Below are 16,903 nucleotides of genomic sequence, written 5' to 3' on the forward strand. Positions count from 1 at the left end.
GGGTTTTTTTACATGTAATTTAAAATTTCTCAGATTGAGTACCAAGCACAATGTGAGTTGTGAAAGGTACAGTAGGCATTGACCTTAAAAAATAAAAGCGATTGTTGTCTTCTTTAATTTCATACATCTAACACATAAAAAGAGAGTAATTCAAGTTATTTTGAGATTGTGCAAACTTTTTTGACTTTATATAAAATGGGAGGCAGCAGTGATAATGCTGCTGCCTTGCATTCAGATTTTAAGTGCTCGCTGCATAGAGTTTGCAAATTCTTCCCATATCTGAGACAGTTTCCTCCAGGTGCTCTGGTTTCCTCTCTCATTTGAAAATGCACGGATAGAAAGAAAACACAGAGATCCTACATGTACTTGTACATAAGTGCAGTTAGTGTCTAATACTTTAAACGTTCTAGTTGGGGTAGTTATAAGCAGATTTTACTTTTATTTGAGTAACTTTTCAAGTATCTCTACTTTTACTCAAGTGTGGTGTTTGAGTACTTTATACAACACTGCAATCCTTTACTCACTTTCAAAATAATGCTACTGAAACCAGTACAGAGTACTCATATAGGTAATTGTAAAAATAAGTCATTTCGACTCACCTTTTTCTTTTACTTCTGTTGATGGACCATCCTCTTCTGGAATGCTCTGGAGCAGTCCCGAGCAACACCCTGCTCGCTGCACCAACTTTAATGGAATAAACATGAGGACCAGTAGATTAATGCACTGTTTATTAGGTGAAACAAGCCATTCGTAAAACACATATGGACAGATTTAAAAGCCACATGTGCATTCCAATGAAAGCAGTTCTCACAAATAAATTACATAAGAGTAACAATAGCTAGAGAGCAGGGTGCAAGGCTGCAAGGCTGCACACATGATGAGAAGTCTATTCTAACTTTTAATACAAAAAAAGCAATCTTGTGTGGTAAAAATGTCTGGGAAAGCAAGTACAAACTGACATTGCAGACATTTCAATTTGAAATTTCAAATGTATAGAAAATTAATTAATGCCATTGTTGTCATATTTGATGCTGTGAATAACTGCATTTTGTGCTGCTGGAAACACTACACAAATTACATTTGAAGCAATTTAATAGATTGTATTACTTCAGCAATTTGAGTAGTTGTAGAACAAATAACTAAGCAGTCTATCTCTTAAGATTAACAGCATGACCTTGTAGAATCCCCGGTAAATTAGTGATCTTTCAGATTGTTTTAAGGATGAGATTATAACACCACCTTAGCCCAAGATTTATTTATAAAGCACTTTCGATGCCGGAAGTAACAATATACTATCAGCATCCAACAGTTTGTTGTATTATCAGATCCTAACTCTAAATGCCTATCTGAACAGAGTATATAGATGAGTAGTTTGAATAGATGGATTTGTACATCATACAATTAGATTTATATTGCTATCAAGTTGTTGAGGTTTCCTTAAATCAAATGGTTATATTATATACTGCTCAAAAGAATTAAAGGAACACTTTTTAATCAGAGTATAGCATAAAGTCAATGAAACTTATGGGATATTAATCTGGTCAGTTAAGTAGCAGAGGGGGTTGTTAATCAGTTTCAGCTGCTGTGGTGTTAATGAAATTAACAACAGATGCACTAGAGGGGCAACAATGAGATGACCCCCAAAACAGGAATAGTTTAACAGGTGGAGGCCACTGACATTTTTCCCTCCTCATCTTTTCTGACTGTTTCTTCACTAGTTTTGCATTTGGCTACAGTCAGTGTCACTACTGGTAGCATGAGGTGATACCTGGACCCTACAGAGGTTGCACAGGTAGTCCAACTTCTCCAGGATGGCACATCAATACGTGTTATTGCCAGAAGGTTTGCTGTGTCTCCCTGCACAGTCTCAAGGGCATGGAGGAGATTCTAGGAGACAAGCAGTTACTCTAGGAGAGCTGGAGAGGGCCATAGAAGGTCCATAACCCATCAGCAGGACCAGTATCTGCTCCTTTGGGCAAGGAGGAACAGGATGAGCACTGCCAGAGCCCTACAAAATGACCTCCAGCAGGCCACTGGTGTGAATGTCTCTGACCAAACAACCAGAAAGACTTCATGAGGGTGACCCAAGGGCCCCATGTCCTCTAATGGGCCCTGAGCTCACTGCCCAGCAGCATGCAGCTCGATTGGCATTCGCCATAGAATACCAGAATTGGCAGATGCACCACTGGTGCCCTGTGCTTTTACAGATGAGAGCAGGTTCACCCTGAGCACGTGACAGAAGTGAAAGGGTCTGGAGAAGCCATGGAGAACATTATGCTGCCTGTAACATCATTCAGCATGAGCAGTTTGGTGGTGGGTTAATGATTGTCTGGGGAGGCATATCCATGGAGGGTCACACAGACTGCTACAGGCTTGACAAAGGCACCTTGGCTGCCATTAGGTATCAGGATGAAATCCTTGGACCCATTGTCAGACCCTATGCTGGTACAGTGGCTCCTGGTGCACGACAATTCCTGGCCTCATGTGGTGAGAGTATGCAGGCAGTTCCTGGAGGATGAAGGAATTGATACCATTGACTGGCCACCACACTTTCCTGACCTAAATCCAATAGAACACCTCTGGGACATTATGTTTTGGTCCATCCAATGCCACCAGGTTGCACCTCAGACTATCCAGGAGCTCAGTGATGTCCTGGTCCAGATCTGGGAGGAGATCCCCCACAACACCATCTGTCATCTCATTAGAAGCATGCACCGATGTTGTCAGGCATGTATACAAGAACACAGGGGCCGTACAAAGTGCTGCGTACAATTTTGAGTTGCTGCAATTAAATTTTGGCAAAATGGACTAGCCTGCCACATAATTTTTTCACTCTGATTTTTGGGGCGTCTTTGAATTCAGGGCTCTGTAGGTTGATCATTTTCATTTCCATCAAACGATGTGGCATCCTTTCGTTCCTAACACATTACCCAGTCTATATCAGTATAGATATCCAGGAGGATTTCTTTTTCCCATTGAGATCTGATGTGTTTTCAAAGTGTTCCTTTAATTTTTTTGAGCAGTTTATTACTGCTTCATAGGTGAAAAGACTGTAAACAAGTTGTTTCTTCAAAATGTCACATATATTTGTCTCTTTCTTTTTTTTTTTGCCCCAGTGCTGCACTGACAGCATGCACCAGAAGGCATAAGCTTATTCAGTGCTAGTAGGATCACGCAGGTGGCCGGTTGCTTGTGCTATAACAAGCTCGACCTGGCAGCAATTAACGCACATGTACTGTACAAGGCATGTATGGGGTCCACTGAGAAAAGAAGAGCGTTCATGGCTCAACTTGCAGAGGACCATTCTTTCTTCTGCATGTCCTGGAGTACAAAGGAAACAGCACCATGCATCAAAATGTGCAGATTAGGCAAGATCCGGGGGGGTAGGAGGGGGGGTTATGGGGGGTAGCTGCAGTCGGTGACTACAAGCGTGTGACAATGCCGGTCCACTACAGACTCCCTCTTCCAACATGGGAGTCTGTGGAACCAACACCGTCGATAATTATGACCGAGATGACCTGACAAATGAGGACAATTCACTGATAAAGCCAGAGGATGGTGGAAAAAGTGCTCAAGGGCTTTTATTAAAAACCAGTTAACACAAAAGTAAAACCAACAAAAGTGTCAATAGTGCAGTGTTAAAAAATACATAAATCCATAAAAATCCAATAAAAACTGAGGATAAAAATATAAATAAATCCATTAAAATCCAAGTTTAAAATGCAGTCTTACTTGTTCTGATCTCTGTCCACCTCCTTCTCATTCTCCCCGGCTCTCCCATTGCTTGGGTAGCCAGCGGAGACTCAGCAGCCACAAGCCCCTTTCGGCCGACCTCTGTCTTGGCTGCCTCATGACATCATGGCCAGACTGTCCGAGGTTGTCTCTCCTCCCTTCTTCCTTCGCGCTCACGTTGTCGCACCTCGGAAGCCTAGGGACTGGTGTTGCCTTGCTTGCCACACTCTACCTGGATGTTCAGTGCTGCGAACTAGCCCCTAGAGTGCCACAGCTAACGCTCCTTCACGGGGCCCCAGCTCGTGCTGTCTCCTTCTTCCAGGTGGCCAGATCCTCCTGATAAGACTGCCTTTTCACAACTTTTAACCTCTTTCTTTTTTCCTCTCGTCTTTGATTCTCCCATCTTTGATTTCTTCCCTTTCTTTTTATGCTGGCCAGTATATATATACTCACGTCTCCATGGGGTGCAGCGCCTTAATCACATGCAGGTGCGACTCGCTTCAACTACCTCATTAACCCTCCGCGGTCGTGCAACACGTATCTATGGATTTAAAACTGGCCTTTATTTTTTTTTAAGCCATGGTCCTGCTATACCACAAAGCGCAAGAAGGTATACGAATGAATATGAATAATGTTGCAACCGTGCCACAATGTTTTTCAAAATGTACAATACAGGTCATAAATATATAATAATTTGAATAATTTCAAATATCATATACACCTATGTCTCTGTTTTTTTTGCATCATGGACCATAAGGTGCATACAAATTCAGCATGAGCAGGAACACTCAATAAAATTGAATAAAAAAAATCAAGTGACAGTGAGATATGAAGAAGGCAGATTCACCAGTGTTTGTGTGTCAGCTTTTATCCATCCAGATCAGAGAATTTCCAGTTCACTTGTCTCAAAGCACCACTCACATCTATAGTTATTCCCAGTTTCACATAAGAAGTAACAGCCTCAGATCCCTTGAGGCGGTTTTGGGGTGTTAGTAAATATTGTGATCGTGACTGAATATAAAAGTGAAAAAAAAAAATGGTAACTTTTACAAGTACTATACATTTACAGCGTGTGTTACAGATGCAAATCAAATGTATGTGTTTATTGTATAATGTTAGCAATAAGAGCAACTCACCACTCAAAATGATAAATATATGAGGCAGTCAGGATCGTAACGGGGACTCTTGATTATAAGTCAGCAATTCTTACCGCTGTGCCACTGAAGCTGTTGCATCATCCTTGAACCTTTTGTGAAACTGTTCATTTGATCTTTGCATTTCAGGCTTTACACATTATATAGTTTATGCCTACATTTTTTCATTTATTACTAAAATATGAAAAACGTTTCTGTTTTAACAATGTGTTTACACAGATTATTCTAGAAACGGAACACGCATGAAATGCATGTGTTCCAAATAACGATCTATTATTTCCATTCTAAAACTCCAGCACTTCACTCCCAGATATTGAAGACTGGAACAGGAAGAATTTTGTGGTCTTCCTGCGGTGGGGGGCGGATGGAATATTAGGCTGCTTGCTGCTTGTCTTAATTGGCACATTTACAAGACAAAAGACGCTGACGGAGAAGTGCATAGGGATTTAAGGTGGGCCAGATTTACAAGTTTTTTTGTAGGCTTTGGCAATTCTAGTTTTAAGCCAGATGTGATGCTTGCAAGAGTAATAATGATTTGTAGATGGCTTGTCCCATAGAAATCTGTCTCTCTCTCTCTCCAGCAGTTGTAATGTCTCTGAAACTACTTTTAAAATCCTTTTCTTTTTAGAGATCATTTGACAAAATCAGAGACTATAAAAACACCAAAAGGAAAGAAAACAACAGTGCATGCAGCTGAATCACTGCATAAAAATTTTATAGACAGTTACAGTGGAACCTCAGGTCATAAACGTCTCTGAACACGTACAAATCAGGTTACGACCAAAAAGTTTGCCAAATTTTTGCATCTGTTCATGACCACACACTCGGGTGACGAACAAGCCAGTTTCCCTTCTGGTTCGTACACGCTGATGATTTCCGCACATGTTCATTCTCTCCCTGTGCTGCTGATTAACTGTACATACTGCATCTCTGTTATTAGTCATTAGCACTAAAACATAAGTAATATAACAGTTATAAATGAATACTAACCCTCACCTATTCTGTTTCTCTTCTCGGTACTCAAATGTGGCACTTGGTGCCACAGCCCACCTGTCAAGTTGTTTTGCCTGCCTATGGTAAAGTCATCCCTGATGGAGGATCACAGGAATCATGGGGTAGAGGGGTTCTTTCATCAGATTGGCTGGCCCAGCACTGTTTCAGCTGTGGAATGGCCAAATGGGGGAGGCAGCTTGATGGATGAGGTCTCCAGGACTCTAAAAATATCCAAATCTTATTGTGTGAGATCATCTACTATTAAATTCTGCTCCGTACTTCTACATTTTTTTTTATGCTGTATTGAGGATTTGTTCTGTTCTGTGTATTGTATTGTATTGCATTGACCCCCTTCTTTTTGACACCCACTGCACGCCTAACTTACCTGGGAAGGGGTCTCTCTTTGAACCTGCTTTCCCAAAGTTTCTTCCATTTTTCCCTACTAGGTTTTTTTTGGGGAGTTTTTCCTTGTCTTCTTAGAGAGTCAAGGCTGGGGGACTGTCAAGAGGTAGGGCCTGTTAAAGCCCATTGCGGCACTTCCTGTGTGATTTTGGGTTATACGAAAATAAACTGTATTGTATTGTATATTGTATTCGCTGTGAACTCTTTGTGCTCTATTTCATTTCCCTTCCAGCTCGTGCAGAAGAACTTTGTGGTATAGCAGGTCCACAGTTCACGTCAAGAGGCCAGTTTTAAATAAATAATCGGCGTGCTACAGCTTGCCACATCCTCGTCATAAATAGAAGCGCGAGGCGGCTAAAGGGAGGAAAAAGAAAAGAAAGACAGAGGTTGCAGAGTGAGGAAGTAAACAGGAAGCAGTGTGCAAAGAACCGGTGTGAGCAAGTGAGCGCATGCTCGCAGGCAGGCAGCTGGAGAGTGAGCTCAAGCAGGGGTGTTTTGGCCGACACTCAGTGGGGCAGATGGAAGCGGTCACTCCAGCTGAGCGATCAAGGAGCTGGAGTGACCAGAAGAAGGACGGCTGGCCGCATAAGGCTGAGAAGGCAGTTAAAGAATGCACCGGGCTTGTTTTTAAAGAGACTGCTTTCAGCATTGTTTTAACCTCGTTGTATTTAATGAAGACTTTTTTCTATTGGATTTTAACCTCCACTTCACTTCTGTTTTTATGGGATTATTTATTTATTGAAGGATTCTGAAAGCACTTCACTTTATTTAATTTGGACTTTTTTGATTGTTGTTTTGTTGATTTTAATAAAAGCACTTGGCAATTTTTGCACCATCCCTTTGCTCCATTGTGTAATAGTGCCTCACTGTCGTGCTCATCAGTAACATTACCGACGGTGATGGGTTTAAGGGCTCCCGGAAGCGAGATGGGAGTATGCAGCGAACCTGCATCGTCACAGACTTCACCTCAAAACTGTAATCTCCTCTCCACCCAGTTCCTCCTCACTTCCTTAATGCCAGAACTCGATTCATGCAAGGTTAGTTTTCTCGGTTGTTTATAGTTAGTTTTTGTATAAATTACGGATTTTTCAAATGTTCATTTTTTTCCCTGTGCTTAAAACTCATTAAAAAAAAGTGTTTATAGCGAGCGGTTCGTAAGGAGTGTGAACTCTTGCAATGTCAGTTTTCTCTGTTCAAGGTTTTCTTAGTGTTATTCAATGTTTTTACATTTAGTTTACTATTATACTGTGCATTCTATGGTATAATTAACTATTTTTGGGCTTAAAAATCTTTAAAAAAATATATTTACATACAGCTTGTATCGTCTGGAATGGATTAATTGTATTTACATACAATCCTATGGGGGAAATTACTTCAGGTCACGACCAAATTGGGTTGTGACCAGAGTTTTGGAACGAATTTTAGTCGTGTCCCGAGGTTCCACTGTATTTTGGTGTCACCCGTTAAAGTCAACACCTCCAGTGATGCCACTGGTTATATTTCTTTTGTTGTTCCAATTGGAGCACAGGCGGGTGAAGTGACTTGCTCATGGTCTTATAGTCAGTAGCAGGATTTGAACAAACAACCCCAACCTTAACCATTACACCACACTGCCAGCTGACACAGGATGCATTTCCATGGTCTGGTTACTTGTCAGTTAAATATCCATCCATCCATCATTCAACCCGCTATATCCTACCTACAGGATCACGGGGGTCTGCTGTAGTCAAACCCAGCCAACACAGGACGCAAGGCAGGAAACAAACCCTGGGCAGGGTGCCAGCCCACCGCAGGGCACACACACCCACACACCAAGCACACACTAGAGACAATTTAGAATCATCAATGCACCTAACCTGCATGTCTTTAGACTGTGGAAGGAAATCGGAGCACTCGGAGGAAACCCACACAGACACGGGGAGAACATGCAAACTCCATGCAAAGAGGACCTGGGAAGCAAACCCAGGGCTCCTTATAGAGAGGCAGCAGTTCTACCACTGTGCCATTGTGCCACCTGTCACTTAAATAACTTTTAGCTAATTATGAGAAACATGTTAACTTCAACATCCCCAAAAGCCCTTATTTGGCATACTTCTTACAAGCACATATAACTAGTTAGATTATTTCAGCTTAAACATATACATATATAAAAAACACTCTTTTTAGTGTTTGCTTTTTACATTTGCATATCTCCCAATGTTTTTCAGTTTACTTGCATGCATTCCAGAATTCTTTGTCTCTTAAAACATTCCTAAGAGTAATTTTCTGACCAAAACTTCTGTCCAAAAGGCACGTGTCTGTCAAAACCCTGTAAAAAAGAATGTTTGCTCCCCCAGTTTATTCACTTTATCTAAATAATCCTATAATAATACTAATATCCACACAAATTAAATACTATGAGTCTTGTTATTATTTTGCTGATACACCATGCATGGTTAGAAAGCTTATCTGAGTGCATGTGACATCACTGTGTCATGGTCACATAGTCTGCTAGGGAGTGAGCATTGGGTTTAATAAAGTCTGCACTTTGTTTTGAAAGAAAAAAAGACTTTTCCTTGCATCTAAGGGCAGTGGAAACTAATTTAGTAGAGGATGTTGCAGTCTGATGTCCTTGTAGTTAAAACGTGGCTGCATCGACCTCAAAAAGGTCTTTTGGGTTTAAGTGAAAGTCATTCTATTCAGGTGTTTTTAAGCATATGGAGCAAAGGACTCATTGAATATGAAGTTATAGAAAGACATTTGGGTAAAGAGTCATGTGTGAAATGAAGAGAGGTCAAAGTACAGTAATAGAGGGAGACCAGAGGAGAGAAAAAGAGTGTAAGTGAGTGAGCAACCCCATCTTATAGAGAGAGTTTATAAGCCTGTGTAGGTCATGAAAGGCAACAGAGTTTGTTGTCTTCTTTAAATTTTTCTTTGTATTTTGACCCTCTTAGTTTATATGAGGGCACACCACCTTTGATACACTGACCCTCACTCTGGGTGTGCTAAGATGCCCGAGGTACTCTCTTTCTCTTTCTCTCTGTTTGTTTCTGTTACTGTACATAATTATCTTATTTCACTAGTACAGTGGTAGGTTTTAGTTAGGTCTCTCATTAAAGGCTGATTGCTTATGTTTTTTTATATCTTTTCATATGATAGGTGGATCCAAAGAAGACCATGGAAACAGTGAGTATGCATTAATATATTCAGTCTTCACCATATCTGCCAACATTAACAGTTGAATATAAAATACTGTATTTACCTTGAAATTGTGCTCTTCATGAATTAGTATTTTATTTAACAGTATAAAATAAAATCTTGCCAAAAATTTTAATAGTAATTCCAAGATTTTGTTTTGAAAGGAGCATGCTTTCCCTGAATGACAGTTTTTTATATTTCAACTGATAGACTACAGGCACACAAACCTCAAAACAGGTGTTTGAAGGAAAAATAGTTGAGAAAAATAACAATTATCTTTATTTTGAATGCAGATTTAACTGCTTGAAACAAAGAGCTAGGAAGGCGGCACATCATAAATTGTCTGTATTGACCCTTCTACTCCGTTGGGCCCTTGAGCAAGAACCCGTAACCTGCAACTGTATCAGTGCATGCTCCCCAGTTCTTTTTTTCTCCCTCTCTCCATTACCAGAACATTCCTGGTTGCTTTTACAATCTCATTCTTAACCCTCCGCTCTGTCTTCTTAGCAGTTCATCTCTGAATATATGCATTGGAAAGGGGTCTATTCCTAAAGCTTAAGACCTTTTTTATACATTAAACATTTCTTAGTACAAGCTTAAATATTTTATATGTACATTATATATAAGCAGAAGTCAAAACTTTATTTAATTATATAATTATAACAAAAAAAAAATCACAAATATGTCTGCATAACCATTGCAAGGACCACACAGCAGGGAGTTGGGAAGATACCTTACCCAGACGGGTAGCCCCGAGTGGACAGAAAGGTATCCCAGCCTAGAGATGGAAGGTTATCGCACCTGGACAAGGCTTCCAATGGATAGACAGATATCCCAACCATAAGAGAAGACAGTTCCTTACCCAGGTGGGAAGCCCCAGAAAAATGGATTGGCGCCCCAATCTGTTACATTTGTAGTACCTTGCCTGGCCAGGAGAGAAGAGGAGGACATGGAAGGAAAGTTTCTGGGGGATGTTTATTCCCCCCAGTCTCTAGATGGTAGCAGCCCTAGATATCAGCGCCCATTCGGAAGCAGCAGACAATGCTAGGAATTGTAGTCTGGCAGCACAGCCCCTCTGGGGTCTTTGGGTGCTATAAGAGGGCACTGTATGTTCTGATTACTTATTAAATTTGCAGGATACTACATAACCAAATCCAAAGACATGCACATTAGGTGGATTGACGATGCTAAACTGGCACCTGATGTGTATGGGTATGTGTTCACCCTATGACAGATTGGCACACTGTTTGGGTGTTGTTTCAACCTTCTGTTCAGCTCTTGCTGAGATAGGTTCCAGCTTTCCAGTGATCCTACTCAGGATAAATGGGTTTCAAAAATGGATGGATAAACATAAAATGGAGCATTAGAAAAAAAATAGTTAAAAACAGAACATTCAGCCCAACCAAACCTACCAGCCCTATCCACTTAATTCCTCAAAAATAGCATCAAGTAAAGTTTTAGTGTTCTACTGTCTAACACACTTCTTGGTAAGTTATTCATTGAGGTTGCAGTTCTCTGTGTGAAGGAAAACTTCATAATGTTTGTACAAAATTTACCCTTAACAAGTTTCCAACTGTGACCCCATGTTCTTACTGAACTCATTTTAAAGTAACAGTCTTGATCCTCTGGACTAACTTCCTTCATAATTTTAAACACTTCAGTCATGTCACCTCTTAATCTTTCCTTAAACTAAGAAAGCTCAGCTCTTTTGATCATCCTCTGCAGTCCTGAAGTCAACCTAGTTGCTCTTCTCTGGACTCTCTCTAGCACATTTATGTCTTTTTTGTAGCCTGGAGACCAAACTTGTACACAGTATTCTAGATGAGGCCTCACCAGTGCATTATAAAACTCAAGTATAACCTAATTTGGTTTGTACTCTACCAAACAACAACAACAACAACAACAACATTTATTTATATAGCACATTTTCATACAAAAAGTAGCTCAAAGTGCTTTACATACTGAAGAAAAGAAAAATAAAAGACAAAATGAGAAATTAAAATAAGACAACATTAGTTAACATAGAAAAGGAGTAAGGTCCGATGGCCAGGGTGGACAGAAAAAACAGAAAAAAAACTCCAGACGGCTGGAGAAAAAAAGATAAAATCTGCAGGGTTTCCAGGCCACGGGACCGCCCAGTACCCTCTGGGCATTCTACCTAACAAAAATGAAATAGTCCTCTTTGTAGTTAGGGTTCTCACGGAGTCACTTGATGTTGATGGTCATACAGACTTCTGGCTTTTAATCTATCCATCATTGTTGGAATATCACGGTGCTTTGAGTAGATGGTGGTGGTGCAAGCATTGGGTTAACATTAACATTGGGTTAGCCTTCTTAATGGCTTCTGAACTCTGTCTGGTAGTTGATAGCGTAGAGTCCACTATGATTCCTAAATCCTTCTCATAAGGAGTACTTTTGATTTTCAGACCTGCCATTGTATATTCATATCTCACTTTTTTACTCCCTAAATTTTACATTTACTGACATTAAATTTAATCTGCCACAAATCTGCCCAAGCCTGTATGCTGTACAAGTCCCTCTGTAATCAGAGACGGATCTACAGAATTTTATATTGAGTGACAAGAGAGTGGCAAGACGATTTTTAAGTTGGTTGCAACATGAAAACATTATTCTTTCAGATGCACATATATGGCATACTTGTTCAAGGCAGGCTTATTTATGAGGTAAATAAAATCAATTATTACAAAGATAAGTCTAGAATCAGAGTAGCAATCACCAGTTTATTATTTGATTAGCATATTTTACAATTCTCATTCTAAAAGAAACTATGGACAAATATATTCAACAATGTTGATGAAGACTTGTAAAATCAAGTGTCATGTTGTTTTTGAAATTATTCAGATATAAAGTAACTGCAGCAGAGGACCTGTCCCAAAAACAGTGTTTGTTAACATCTGACAGTTTCAACTACAGAAAATTCAACTATAAGAGCTGAATACAATGATTACCATCTGGTCCAGCAAATCTTTTCACAAAGTCATCCAAATTCAAAGTTTTGCTGCGTTTACTCAATGGTTAGTATAGCCAAATTTGACAATCTACTTTCTGTCATAGCAGATTGCAAATGATTCCTTATTAGTTTTAGGGCTGAAAAACTTCATTCACAAGAAGCACTGCAGATGGTAATACCTCAGCTCTCTTACACAACCATAACAGCTCAAAAAACACATCCCAGTAAGGGTCCAAAAAGTTTTGTTTCCAACAGAGTGGCAGGATTTTGTTCATCATTCTTTTTATGTTTTTCTAAGACTCTCCTAAGCTGATGAAGTTCGTGCTTCAGGTCTTCAATATTGGACTCATAAGCATTTGCCAAAAGATGGACATCCTTCTCTCTTAGAAAGCTAGAACTAGATGGATTTAAAGCTTGAATACCAATCATGATATGGCAGTTGGCATTCAAAAAACACCTTTCAATTTTCCTAGTCATGCTAATGTGTTTATAAAGTTTGAAAATAATTGTTAAACTTGTCTTTCCACTGTTTTTATATATATATATCAACACCAATAACTGCAAATGTATAGAAAATGCAGTGTACAAGGTCAAGTATTTCATTATTAGGGTAAATGAAGTTCTCAAACCATGCGCATAAAACAAGAAAAATAATACAAACATAGAACGAAGTATAAAATGTAGTAAACATAAGCATGAAATTGTAACAAAAAGTTAACATCAGATGGGATTGATGTTAATTATAGGCAGTGTTTTGACTTCAGATTTAGTTCTTTTTTGAGTATACCTCCGTCTTTAATGTTAACTTCAACCTTGCTGCAAATCACACACACCACAAAGACCTAGAGGAAAAGGGGAGGATTTATGAATTATATTTAACATTTCCTCATTCTTTCACCTGACACAGATGATATCAGTCTCACAGTTTGCCCGCCATTTAATTCTTAGGGGCAGAAAAAAAGGATGAGAAGACGAAAATGGTGCGTGGAACAAACCATTATTCTCTGAAGGGGAAGCGTACATGTAAAGCTGAGCACAGGACATGCTTTATGTCAAAAGAATTTTTATGAAACTTTGTTATTTAAAATTTTTGTGATTTTTATTATACCAGTAACAGCGTACTGCACGATATCATGCCGTGAATACGCTTGACTTGAGCATTCCTAGTTTTCATCCTCTTTCTCTGTACGTTTATCATTCATTTGCTCAGAGGTTGATGTGCTTGCTGTTTCCTGAGCAGCTCTTCTTTTCTCCACCCTAGTGACCCGCTTCTTCTCTTCTTTCATCAGCATCTTTTCACGTTAAAACTGATTAAGTCAGTGTTTGTGTTGCAATTTAGTACGTTTTCTTTAATTTTTCACTTAAGCTGGCACTTAAGTCTTTAATTTGCCTGAAGAATGATTTAAAATATGAAGAGGTAGGGGAAGTGACTGCGAAGGTGGCAGGGATGAGAACGGCACCCATACGCCTGCGTCGCATGGCCGCTGCTGAGAGTTGATCCTACAATAAAATAAAATAAAAATAAAAAGACGAATAATCTTGGAGGTCAATCATCACCCCGAAAGCGGATAGTAGACGTCACGTAGTATATGTGTACCAAATTTCAGGTCAATAGGTTAAACGGTTTGCGAGCTACAGGTGATTTAAAATCCTGGACAGACAAACGAACAGCCATGGTAGCGTATTATATAAGAAGATTTACATGGGGCAAATAAGGTGGCACATAATTTTGTTAGGGTGGCAAATGCCATTATATGGTAATAGATCCGCCCCACCTAAATAACCAGCTTTGCCACATTTAAAGCATTTGATCGGATCCCAAGGTGACAAAGATAACATATTCATAACTATCCACTCAACACTACATTTAACTCCTCCACTGTATTTTTTTTTTAAATCATTACAACTTGCATCACGTTTCAACTGGAGCGTTTTACACCCTAAATGTATTTGTTTTATCTGCGAGATTAACTGTTCATAATGAGATACAGTAGCTCTCTCTCAAGGGTCTCTTTAGAAAGAAAAGGAGGTACATTATTAGGTAAGGTGATCTGGAGTAGTAAGCGGCATTACGGGAGTTAAAGTGTCCATTATCCACCAATCTGTGAACAAAATCTATTGTAGCAACAGACCAAAACAAGGGCACTGCTCATTCTTGAAGATCAGTTAGAGACAAAATAACAAGAACAAAACAACAGGAAGAAAAACGGTAGAATCACAAAGAAAGAAAACTAAATTATAAAACAGCATTAATTTTCATAAAAGAGACCCAAAGACACAAGTTATAGTTAATTAAAGGCTGTATGAGCAGCAAACATTGGAGCTGAGGCAGATTTCAGCTTTCTTTTAAGTATACAGCCTGCAGTTTCAAAATTAATATTTTATCCCTTCAGGACAGCAATGTAAAAGAGGAAAATATGGAAGCTAAAATACTCTCTCAAGATGAATTTGAATGATTAAATAATGAATATATCTCTGTTTAGGATAACTATCAATATTTGTGAATTCTTTTCAAGTAGAATTTTAGAAATTGAAAATATTTATTCAGTGTTGCTCTTTTCAAGATATCACAATTAAAATTAAAATTTCTTGATGAGTAAATTTACCAGATTTCCACAAAATGAATACACTGAGTGCCAAGTAGTTTAATGAGTACAGGCGGACATGATGACAATAGCAGGTGATTTAGTATTTTATCTGAACACACATAATAACATTTTAGAAGTTATCCAGTCACTTGCAGCTACTCACTTCTCTTTTTATTCCTGTTGCTGAAGTGAAAAATAACATTTTTGAAATGAGATTTGTTTGAATTCTGTATTTGTCACCATGTGTACTGAATTTACACATTGTCCGCTTGTTATATAAATTCTTTTAAAATTCAATGTCTCTCTACATTTCAAAGATAGGTCAATAACTCATTTAAGAAAACTAGTTACAATTATGTTCAGGGACACAAATGTGAGCCTGGGGGACGGGGTCTCTGTATTGGCAAAATTCATGCAATATTAAGAAGTGAAACATCATGTCTGAAAGGCCTCTAATTGACGAATAATAGCCAGAAAAGCCTGAGGCTCCAGTCTAGAAAGTTATGAAGAGAAAGAAGCACGGATGGAGTTTTGGCTCTTTTAGCTTACGTATGTTTTCCCTGATCATGAGGTGGATCCTAACAACAGAGTTTAAAGTAAAGTGCTAAATAAATAGTAGAGCATTCTGGTTTTGTGAAACATACTTCAAGCAAACTGAATCAAATTATTTCAATTAATGGCATTTTTTTTTCAGATCAAGTACAGAAAAAAATTATGAAACATTTCCACTACTGTCATCAAACTTTCATGTGATTGACAGTTCTTTCCACCAACCAGTATTCTTCTTTTGTTTTTAATTCATACCTATGTTTTCCATGCACTCAACTCCGATTTTAAGCCGCACTGCTTGTTAATGCTAACATCCTTCTAATGTTCCACATGTCACATTTTAATGCTGGCACAGTTCACATTTTTCATACTCCTTTAATTTTGTGTGTGCCACTTGTGTTGCTTTTATATATGTCACCTCATTTTGTGTGCATTGCTTTTTTTTTAATTTTCTACCACTTGCATTTTGGGGCCACCCACTTATTAACCTAAATTGTCATTTTTCATGTACTTGCCATTTCACCTTAAGTTACATGAGCTTGCAGTGTCACTTCTGCCTCAGTACTTGTTTGGTCAACAGACTGATTTCTCCCCCTTGTTGGAAGATGACAATTTTTTTTAAATCTCTCTTTTTGTGCATATACTGTAAATGTTTTCTCTTTCCTATTCAGTCAGGTCCATACTGGACAGTGACACAATTTTCATAATTTTGGCTCTGTACACCACCACAATGGTTTTGAAATAAATCAATTGTTAAATGATTGAAGTGTAGACCTTTAGCCTTAATTTAAGTTTTTTTACTAAAAAGTATGTATGAGCCATTTCTCTGCATAGCCCAACCATCTCCAGGGGCTTAAAAGCATTTGGACATTTGACTGACAAGCTGTTCCATAGCCAGGTGGGAGGAAGGTCCCTCATTATTTCATCAACTATTTTTTTGTCTTGGTAGAGAAATATATTGCTCTACTTTCCCCTGTTGTATAAATTAATATGTAGCCTTTGTCAGAATGCCTCAGATATCACAGACTTACCACTGTTTATAAGGTATTACTGTATAGTACATAACCTCCCCACCTTCCCTTCTACATCTATAACCTCAGGCAATTAGGTATAGCAAAAGACAAGCAGGAGTTTAGTTACACATAAAATAATGTATTATTAAATAATAACAATATGTAAAGTATATTTAAATATTGGCAACCATACAGCCTGATTAAATGGTGATGTGTAGTTCAGGCGGCCCACAGACTTGTTAGTTACTTAAAATGTCTCTAGTTTAGGCATAATTTGTGGTCAGCTTGCCGCATGCCTGTTCAATATGCTGCCGAACTGTGCTC

At 38.8% G+C, this 16,903-nt stretch overlaps 1 protein-coding gene across 6 annotated transcripts in view; it reads left to right on the forward strand.

Moving 5' to 3' along the window:
• The window catches only part of LOC120536904, a 290,128-nt gene that overhangs the window by 26,864 nt on the left and 246,361 nt on the right, over window positions 1-16,903 (forward strand). For all 6 annotated transcript variants that reach the window (XM_039765462.1, XM_039765463.1, XM_039765465.1 and 3 more), the window contains exon 2: window positions 9,420-9,446. In XM_039765462.1, coding sequence (XP_039621396.1) covers window positions 9,438-9,446 — 9 coding nt within the window. In that variant the 5' untranslated portion in view covers window positions 9,420-9,437. The remainder of the gene's footprint in view (window positions 1-9,419; window positions 9,447-16,903) is intronic.

This window comes from Polypterus senegalus, chromosome 10, assembly GCF_016835505.1.
Source record: "Polypterus senegalus isolate Bchr_013 chromosome 10, ASM1683550v1, whole genome shotgun sequence".
In the NCBI taxonomy this organism is placed as follows: Eukaryota; Metazoa; Chordata; class Cladistia; order Polypteriformes; family Polypteridae; genus Polypterus; species Polypterus senegalus.